Here is a 10,465-nt window from a genome sequence, read left to right as displayed (position 1 = left end):
GTTTCGTCGCCTGGCCAAAGCGAGCGGGTTCGTTTGCTTTTCCGCCCCGAAGGAATGTCCCGAGTATCGATGGAGGGCGGTACGAAAGGCCGAACCTTTGCGGTGCATCCGCTGTGCCAGCCCCGAGGTGTGCGCTTCCGGTGTGCGCTCTGCGCTCAGCAAGCTCGTCGCGGATGCCTCGGCGGATGCCTCACCTTCTACTGGTTCGATGTTCTACAGGAGGAATGTTGTAACGGAAATGTCGTATTTGCTTTCTTTGTAATTCAACCGTTTGAAATTAACAGAAATACCCGTTGGTTTGTTTAAATGCGGTTATTGAGGCTCATGGTGGAGAAGAGCAGAACGAATGGACGAACAGACGTGATGGGACAAAGTGGGATGGGGCAAAGAACGGCTGAATCACGTGACAAGTGGAGGAATGCAGGGTATCAACGGGAAGAGTAAATCTCAACCCTGGGAATGAATGAATGATCAATGTACCTCAGGGTTACGGTTAGTGGAGGAATGAATGAATGATCAGTGTACCTCGCCCGTTGGGGTTAGTGGAGGAATGAATGATCAGTGTACGTTGGAGTTAGTGGAGGGATGAATGAATGGTTAATGGAGGAATGAATGAATGATCAGTGTACGTCCGGGTTAGTGGAGGAATGAATGATCAGTGTACATTGGAGTTCGTGGTTAGTGGAGGAATGAATGGTTAGTGGAGGAATGAATGATCAGTGTACATTGGAGTTAGTGGAGGAATGAATGATCAGTGTACGTTGGAGTTAGTGGAGGAATGAATGATCAGTGTACGTTGGAGTTAGTGGAGGAATGAATGAATGGTTAGTGGAGGAATGAATGAATGATCAGTGTATGTTGGGGTTAGTGGAGGAATGAATGATCAGTGTACGTTGGAGTTAGTGGAGGAATGAATGAATGGTTCGTGGAGGAATGAATGAATGATCAGTGTACGTCGGGGTTAGTGGAGGAATGATCAGTGTACATTGGAGTTAGTGGAGGAATGAATGATCAGTGTACGTTGGAGTTAGTGGAGGAATGAATGATCAGTGTACGTTGGAGTTAGTGGAGGAATGAATGAATGGTTAGTGGAGGAATGAATGAATGAATGATCAGTGTACGTGGGGGTTACTGGAGGAATGAATGATCAGTGTACGTCGGGGTTAGTGGAGGAATGAATGATCAGTGTACGTTGGAGTTAGTGGAGGAATGAATGAATGATCAGTGTACGTCGGGGTTACGTTCCGAGAAAACACCACTTCACACTGATACGCTGTTTCCTATAACAATGAACTAATATACACGAGAAACGTTCCAGCACTCCAATGCTCCATTTGTAAAGTCTTAATAAATCACAAATTATAGAATTTAATGTGGAAGAATAATACTAAATAATAGAGGACAATAAATACAAGATACATTTACACACAAATAAAAATTATACAAGTACAGATACATTTAGTACCGCCCCCATGCCAAATAAATAAATATCCTTCAGTGTGGCAAGGCGCTGAGTACAATGAGTGAATGTGAGTTCAATGTTCAATGTACAATGTGTGCTGAGTGGGTTCATCAAAAATGTAGTGTTTTGAGAGGGTCATTAACCAGTGTGGCAGCTACATTCAAATGTAAGGTGTGCACAGAGGGAGCTCCAGATGGAGGAAATGTTGAGTTGGATCTTGGAGACGGCGTGAAGCTGGAAGGTGTGAAAACATTTTGTTACCTAGGAGACATGCTGAATGGAGAAGGTGGATCAGACTCGGCAACGGTTGCTAGAGTGAGATGTGCATGGAAGAAGTTTCGGGAACTGAGTGGCGTGCTGATGAGGGGAGTGTCGTTGAAGCTGAAGGGAAAGGTGTATGCTGCATGTGTGAGAAGTGTTATGATTTATGGGAGCGAGACATGGGTAATGAACGTAGAGCAGCAACGAAGGCTGGAAAGGGTGGAAATGCGAATGGTTCGGTGGATGTGTGGAGTATCGTTGAGAGAGAGGAAGACAAATGATGAATTGCGAAAGATGATGGGAATAGAGCCTGTGATGGATGCTGTGAAGAGAAACAGTTTGAGATGGTTTGGTCATGTGTTGAGGAAGGATGAAAGTGACTGGTTGAGAAGAGTGATGGAAATGAATGTGGAAGGAAGTAGAGGACGGGGAAGACCGAGAAAGACTTGGCTAAAGATGGTCGAAGAAGAAATGCGGGCAAGGGGGTTAACAAGGAGAATTGCAGAAAATAGGGCAAAATGGAGAAGATTGTCATGGGGACCGCAAGGCTAACCCCCGCTCTTGCAGGGAAAATGGCCTTTAAAATGCCTGTTGTTGTTGTTGTTGTTGTGGCAAGGCGCCCCGGCAATACCACCGTGCAGCACATAGAGACGGTATTGGGAGGGAGAGGTGTACAATAATTGATTGATTAATTGCATAATTAAAATCAACAAGTCGGTATTTCAAAAAAGGGGATATGGGGTGAATTAACGGGGGTAGAAAGGATCAAGGTTTTGGATGGGGTTAGATAAGAGATGGTGGTGAACAGCTGTTTTAAAGACGTGGGGGGAGGAGTGGGATTGAAGAGAGTGAGGGAGTTTGTTCCAGAGGCGGGAGAAAAGAGGAATGAAAGAGCGAAGGTGAGCAGAGAGTCTTGATTTTGGCAATTTCACCAGAAGAGGGTTGCTGGCAGATCTTGTGTGACCTGCAGGGGTATTTGGGGGACAGAGCACAGACAGAACTGGGGGAGCAAGGCCGGAGAATAGTCGGTAGAAGACAGAAAGCCCACCGACCTGCCTGCGGTGAGTGAGTGAAAGACCCTCGGAGTTAGCTTCATCGCGGGAGATTCCAATGATTCTGAAAGCTTTGGTTTCAACAGCGGAAAGTCGAGCTCGGTGTGAGGCAGGGGCACCGGCCCAGAGGGAGGAACAGTATTCCATTGAGCTGCAGATGAAAGCGTTGTATGTGGTGACGAGCTCAGGTGTGCCAAGGAAGGACTTCGTATGACGGAGGATGCCCAGTCGGCGACTGGCTTTGGAGGCCAGCTTGGAAATGTGGTTTTCCCAGGAAAGATCATGGTAGATAGTGAGACCCAAAAGCTTGAGTGACAGAACTTCTTGGAGAGGATTGTTGAGAAAGTAGATGGGAGGGTTGTCCAGACGGTCTTTTCGGAGAGACAAAGTGAGAGTGTGAGATTTGTCAGGATTGAAAGACATGTTCCAGTTGTTTGACCAGTTTGTGATTTTTGTCCAGGTCTGCAGAGGGTGAGGAGGTTGCAGACTGCCCATCTGAGGGATGAGGTATGGAGCGGCAGAGAGTGGAGTCATCAGCAAAGAGATAGAGTATTTTCCAGAGAGTCGGAGAGATCATTGATACAACAACAACAACATGCATTTTAAAGGCCATTTCCCTACGAGAGCGGGGGTTAGCCTTGCGGTCCCCATGACAATCTTCTCCATTTTGCCCTATTTTCTGCATCTCTCCTTGTTAACCCCCTTGCCCGCATTTCTTCTTCCACCATCTTTAGCCAAGTCTTTCTCGGTCTTCCCCGTCCTCTACTTCCTTCTACATTCATTTCCATCACTCTTCTCAACCAGTCACTTTCATCCTTCCTCAACACATGACCAAACCATCTCAACCTGTTCCTCTTGACAGCATCAATCACAGCTCTGCTCATTGATGAAGAGATCTTGAGATGAAGAGATGAAGAGATTGCTGAAGAGAGAATTGATGTTGAGAAGAGAAGAAATGAAGAGAAGAGAAGAGAAGAGAGATGATGAAGAGATGGAGAGATCATTGATGAAGATCAGAAAAAGCACAGGGCCCAGAACACTACCTTGGGGAACTCCAGCCAGAACAGGAAGGGGAGATGAGAGAAATCCATTCAGGGCCACACGTTGATTACGACGAGAGAGGAAGTCTGCAAGCCATGCATGGAGATTTCCATGGATACCACAGGAGGAGAGTTTGGTGAGCAGAGCTGGGTGCCAGACTGTATCGAAGGCACGTGATATGTCAAGGGAGACTGCTCTGATTTCCTGTTTGGCATTGAGGACCTCCATCCATTGTTGAGACAGCAGAAGCAGCATGTCCAGAGTAGAGTGACCAGGTCTGAATCCAAATTGATGAACAGAGATCAAGCCATTGGAGAAGAGGAAGGATTTGATGTCAGAAGTGATGATCGATTCCATGACCTTGCTGATTATTGGGAGCAGGCTCATTGGTCTGTTGTTGTAAGGATCTGTTTTTGCACCTTTTTTGTGCAAAGCGGTGATGTTGGCTGATTTCCAAGCAGATGGCAGATGACCTTGAGCAAAAGAGGGCGAAGATAACAGAGAGAGGGTGAGATAGAGCGGCAGAGCAGGTTTTTAGGACCCGTGGGCTGATACCGTCTGGTCCAGTTGCAGAATCAGAGTTGAAGTTTGACAAAAACTTCTCCACCTTGTCAGGAGAGAAGGACACAGAGTCCAGGAGCAGCAGAGTTGGGGGCGATGTGGCTTGAGTGATTCGAGGTAGGTGGAGAGGCGAGTGGTGGAGTTACGGAGACAAAGAGGTAGAAGTGACCGTCTCATCATCTGCTAGTAGGCCTTACTACCGGTTGATTAGAGCATGGCACAGGATCATCATACTGCACTTGCTCCTCATCGAAATGTGAAATGGATTGCTTGCTCCTGTCTTGCTCATCTCCAGTCCTTTCACAAATGACACTGCAGCTTCACTCTCCTTGCTCATTTTCACATTCCTATGCCCCATCAGCATCTCCTCCTCTCCGATACCTCACTGTGTGGACCTTAATCATCTGAGGTCTCCGCTCAATTCAGTGAACAGATTACTCAATCTCGGCCACTGCCAATAAACCGGAGGACATCATCTGTTTAACAGAATCCTTCCTCCCACAGAACGTCCCTGACTCTCTCTCTAATGTCTCTTCTTGGCTGTTGTCTCCTCTGGTTTGATTGATCTGAGCCCCGTCCAGGCGGTGGAGTTGATTGTACATCGAGAACTCCATTTCTCATTCTCCATGTACTGCTATTACATCTCCCAAACCCCAGGAGTAAACGACGAAAGCGAGTTTTTTTTTTTTTTACATTTTATTAATTTGTGTTCTCCATATTCTCATCATAAATGTGACAAAAGATCAATTGGTAAAAATGTTATGGCTTGGACAAACACAATGAAGCTCAATAGTAAATAGAATAAATAAACAAGGAAGCAATAAATAAAAAAAACCGTTCATATCGCAATTGAAGAGCTGTGGCGGGGATGATGAGGGCTTTTATTTGCAATCAATTTATTCATTATTTTCTACACATTCTCATGACAATATTGTTACGTTTGTGGGGGTAGGTAATGACATACCACAGTGGAGATAGAATTGTGTAAAGTGGCGTGGACCTACATAAAGCAGGGTAAACGTTGAGCTGAAGAGTGTTTACATGTCTTCACATAGGGGTGGGGGGGGGGGGGGGGGGGGAAATGTTGTGGTTGTGTTATCTAGATTGGGGTTAAGGTTAATTCCCAGTATGTAATTGCCTCCTGTGATTTTCCCCTATGTGTTGTTATCACTAACAGGCCGGCCATAGGAAAACCATCCATTACAACCGTTCCCTTACAAGCCAAAGAAGAGCTGCCCGGACTAAGCCCCGCCTCCAAAGGGCCTAATAGGCGAAAGCCCCACCCATGAGGCAGAGAAATGAGGGGGCGTTCAAGAAAGGCCATGAGGTCACGCCCATGAAGGACGTGATTGGATGAAGAACGTGGGTGGGGCGAACTGGGAGGGAAATGGCCCGATTGGCTGACCTGAAGCAAGAAGAGGAGGTCGTCGTCTTGCTGGTCGAACAACTTGCTGGGAGGACGTTTTGTGTGGCAAACACCAAGAGGCGGGTGACTGTTGGACTCAACAAGGAGCTGGAGGCCGCGGTGGGCTTCCACAGTTCTCAGCGCCTTTGACGCGTGACGTTGCGGACCTTGTGTCGGCCGCCGCCATCTTGTGCATTTTCAGTGCGGGCACCACCAAGCTTCACCATCGCCATCACCGTTACAAAAGAACTCTTGAGACCAGAGCTGAGTGCCGGCCGACAAGACAAATCATTTTATTTCATTTTACTTTTCCCTCTGTGTTCGTATTTGTGACTGAGTGGAGAATCTTCAACGTAGGAGTTGCAATTAGTTTTACCTCAACATTCATTTTATCACCTTGCATTTATTTTCATTAAACCGTTATTTGTTGCATCTCAGTGTTGTCGTTTCGTCGTTTGTGGGGTTCGGATTAACCCCTGTGTGGCTTCATTTAGGTAAGGACCTCGCCGCCTTCGGTCCCGCGCGTGCCATAAAAGGAACTGCCATTAACTGGGTTGTATGCCTTGGGAGTAACGCTGTTCGGATATCTGTCACCGGTGGTCTCAATCGCCGGTGATGTGACAATATATTCTTTGTCAACGAATTAAGACTGATCGACGACATAAACTGACAACAATGTCCCCTATTTGCCAACAACGTTAACACGATAAGACGTAAACTGATTATTACTTGTAAAAGAATGGGCATGGGAGATACATTCAGGTGTTGTTGGGTGAGTGAAACCCTTATAGGGAATATCTCAAAACAACGAGCAGTGTTGACAATCCAGTGACGTAGCTCTTGCAAGGTGGTTCAACGGGTTGTCCAATACCTTCAATCCATGACCTGTGCTTAAAGGACGTGTTTAGTAATAATCCGTGTGTTAGTAATACATAGGCCTGTCATAGACCACTTAACATCTTCTTCCATGTTGTTCTCCAGTGGGGAGAAACATGCAGCGGAGGACAACAAAGCCGGAGTTCATGACCTCGTGTGTTCACGCCTCGCACACATGCTGTGCAACCCGGACTCTCGACACATCAGGGTAACAACCATCTATAGGCTTTAGCAAGAGGTGGAGCATTCTCACGCACGTTATGTTTATGAAAAAAACCGACTAGGTAATGATAATACTGCTGCTACAGAGGGATTCAAACCTTGTCATCACTACTTTAACCACTACACCAAACCCTGTAAGTACCATACAAATCCCATTAACTATTACATCAAACCCATTAACCATTACACCAAACCCATTAACCATTACACCAAATCCATTAACCATTACACAAAACCCATTAACCATTACACCAAAGCCATTAACCATTGCACAAAACCCATTAACCATTACAACAAACCCATCAACCACTACACCAAACCCAGTAAATATCACACAAATCCCATTAACCATTACATTAAACCCATGAACCGTTCCATCAAACCCATTAACCATTACAACAAACCCATTAACCACTACACCAAACCCATTAACCACTACACCAAACCCAGTAAGTATCACACAAATCCCATGAAACATAACATCAAACCCATTAACCATTACATCAAACCCATTAACCACAACACCATACCCAGTAAGTACCACACAAATCCCATTAACCATTACATTAAACCCATTAACCATTATATCAAACCCATGAACCATTATATTGTTGCGGATATGGGACTTGGCCTCAATATCCGCTTGTAAATACTCCCCTATTTCCCCAATACTCCCCAACTATCCCCAATCCCCCATTCCCTAGTCCCATTGCCTGTAAATAACACTCTGTAGAACCGACCTTCCCCTTTTTCCCCCATTAAATGTCGTGCCCAGGTCCACCGCATCTCACGTAGACAACTTTCGGACATCTTGCTAGTTATTCTTAGTCTATGTCAGTTAAGGACTCGTTTCCATTAATTCTGACTCTTCGTTGCACCAGAATGTGATTATATGGCACCAGTAGTGAGTTTAGGACCTTCCCATACCTCCTCCCATCTTCTTCCCCAAACAACAACTTCAACAACAACTACAACAACAACTACAACAACAACGGCGCGGCGCGGGGGAGTGTGCGTCCTCACACCGGCTCGGTTAGCCGCCATTGACCATGCGCTCCGACGGGGTTACCACGAAGGGGCTCCTTGTCAGCCCCTCGTCAAGGGCGGAGCCGGTAACCCCCCCGCACGCACCCAATGAGAAGCAACGGGCCGATTCCATCTGGGGCGGAGCTAACGAGCCGAGGGCGTGTCACTCCCCGCCGGATATACGCGGCCACTTACCGGACGTGACGTGAGATGCGCCCCCGACTGAAGAAGACAAGTCGCGACCTTCCAGCGCTGAGAGCGACCTCCCCGCATCATTGGACCGGACCGGGTCGATTCTGTCCTTGAGCCAAGAGTGCACCTTGAGCCATCGACTACCCGCTTTCCTTGCCATCAATCCCCGTGTGAGTCAGTTTTGTCCCGTTTATCTGTCGTCTGTCGGGGCTAATATAAGAGTGTGTCTAAGTGCCTGCCTTTCTATGCTGTCCCTCTTGTCGTTGTAATCTGACCTTCCGCCCTAATATAACCTCCTCCGGAGGTCTTGAGAACCGTATCCCTGGTGTCGTGTCATTTTAATCCCAGCCGTTGTGTCCTTTTCCTTCATTGATTTAGCGTAGCGCGACTCGGCAACGTTCGAGTATAATCGGGTAACTTGTGCAGACACGGCGGCCATTCCGCTCGGCCCACCATAACATCAAAGTCGTGTCTGTAACAATTGGTGTCAGGAGTGTCGGATTCGGACCTGGGACTAAATTTGTTAGGCCCAAATTTTGGGAAGTAGAATTCGATCCGGAGCGCGTTTACGCGCTCGAAATTATAAAGGCGAAATTTGATTGTGTTTTACAAAATATAAAAACCCGAATTTTGAAAGTCGCGCTATGGCGGATCAAGACAGCTGGGGTCCGGTAGAGGAGAGTGAGGCAGGGTCGGTCCAGGACCAAATTGAGGGACGCGAGGAGAGCGAAGCAGCGAGGGTAGCAGACGCACAAATTAGCGTCGTTGCGCCCGACATGGCGGGTGCGCAAAATGGCGCCTCGCTGGTCACCGCGCCCGCGACCGTGGCAGCGCCCCTGGTGGATTCGAACCTTTTCCTCCTGCAAATGAGGGCCCTTATGGAACAAATGGGTGAGCAATTGGGAGACCAAATTAGAGGTTTGAAAAGCAGTATGGGACAAATGGGGAACCGGATGGAGGCTCAGAATGAGCAATTGGGGGTAATGGGGAACCGGATGGATGCTCAGGGTGAGCAATTGTGGGTAATGAGGGACGAAGCGAGGGGTACCGGTGAGGGATTAGACAATAATTTTAAGGAATTAGACAATAATTTTAAGGGATTAGACAAGAAATTTGGGAAATTAGACAATAGATTAGGGGAAATACAGGAGGGGTTAACGGGGGTAGAAAATAGAATGGCTGCCCAGGAGAATCAGATAGAGGGAGTGAAAAATGGGTTAGAGGGGTTAGAAAACAGTATGGAAGGCAAATTGAGGGACATGAAGGACCAAGCGGAAAGGGAAGTTAAACAAATGGGGCAGCAGATAGAGGGGGTCAGAATGGGGGTAGAAACCAAACTGGATGCTCACAGGGAGGAACTGGAGCAGATGAGGGTGGCATCTAGGCAGGAGATGCAAGTGATGGGAGAGGAGATCAGAAGAGGAGTGAGTGAGGAGGTCGGAGGAGTGCGCGAGGAGGTGAGGCACTGTAAGGAGCACATGGAGAAGGAGGTGAGAAAGGGGACTGTAAAGTTACAAGGGGGCATAGAGGTCCTGACGCAGGAGGTGGAACAGCTGACGGAGGGACAAAAAGAAGTAACGGAGCAGGTTCAAAGGAACACTGCGGTATTAGGAGGGTTGAAAGCGACACAGAAAGAACTAAAAGATGACTTGATAGCGACGAAGAGGGAATGTCAGATGGTACGTGAGGGACTGACAACGAGGTTGGACGAGGTGATAGAGGTAATGGAGACGAAGGACCGGCAGGTGAGGACGCACATGGAAACGGTCAAGGTAGCCTTGGAGGACGAGCTTGAGGAGACGTACCGGGGAATAAAAGAGGTGAAGCAGAAATTAGAAGAAGTGGAAGAAGGGATGAGCGAAATTAAGAAGCGACGGAGAGGGGATAAGAAAGAGATAAAAGAGGAGATAAAAGAATTGGTCCAAAGTCTGTGTTCGGATCGTGATGATGTGCTCATTAACCGGATGAGGGATTCGCAGGTGATGGAGGAGAAGCGAAGAGGAAGAGGACCCGGTGTAAGTGGTGACCAATATGGTCGTGCGTATGATGCGCCAGGGGATTTAATGAGCTTGGGGGTCGAGATGGACCCGGGTGTTCGTGAGAGGCCGTGGGTGAAGTGTGCGACAGGTCTGGTGTGCGAAAGAGGAGGTGTGCGAGAAAGTCAGACTCTGGGGTGTGTGAGGAAAAAGTGCACGCCAAGGAGTGAGTGTGCTGGCGAGAGTGAGTCGGTCGTAGCGCGTGTGCGAGGGAGCACATGGAAGCGCGGTGTGGTAAGTGTTACAGAGGGTGTGACGGGAGAGTGTGCGCAGGAGTGTGCGCGAGAAAGGTGTGTGACGGACAGGTGCATGGGGAAAGAGTGCGCTGTCA

The 10,465-nt window shown here is 47.7% G+C and overlaps 1 protein-coding gene across 2 annotated transcripts in view; it reads left to right on the top strand.

Moving 5' to 3' along the window:
* Positions 1 to 19: 19 nt before the first annotated feature.
* ZMYND12 (zinc finger MYND-type containing 12) overlaps positions 20 to 10,465 on the top strand; it is a 55,911-nt gene continuing 45,465 nt past the window's right edge. For both annotated transcript variants that reach the window (XM_068107337.2, XM_068107336.2), the window contains exons 1-2: positions 20 to 203; positions 6,764 to 6,866. In XM_068107337.2, the coding sequence (XP_067963438.2) occupies positions 55 to 203; positions 6,764 to 6,866 (252 nt within the window). In that variant the 5' untranslated portion in view covers positions 20 to 54. The remainder of the gene's footprint in view (positions 204 to 6,763; positions 6,867 to 10,465) is intronic.

Source organism: Myxine glutinosa, chromosome 2 (genome assembly GCF_964187855.1).
Source record: "Myxine glutinosa chromosome 2, kmMyxGlut1.1, whole genome shotgun sequence".
In the NCBI taxonomy this organism is placed as follows: domain Eukaryota; kingdom Metazoa; phylum Chordata; class Myxini; order Myxiniformes; family Myxinidae; genus Myxine; species Myxine glutinosa.
The sequence above is the reverse complement of the archived record's forward strand: the minus strand, read 5'-3'. Positions and strand labels throughout refer to the sequence as shown.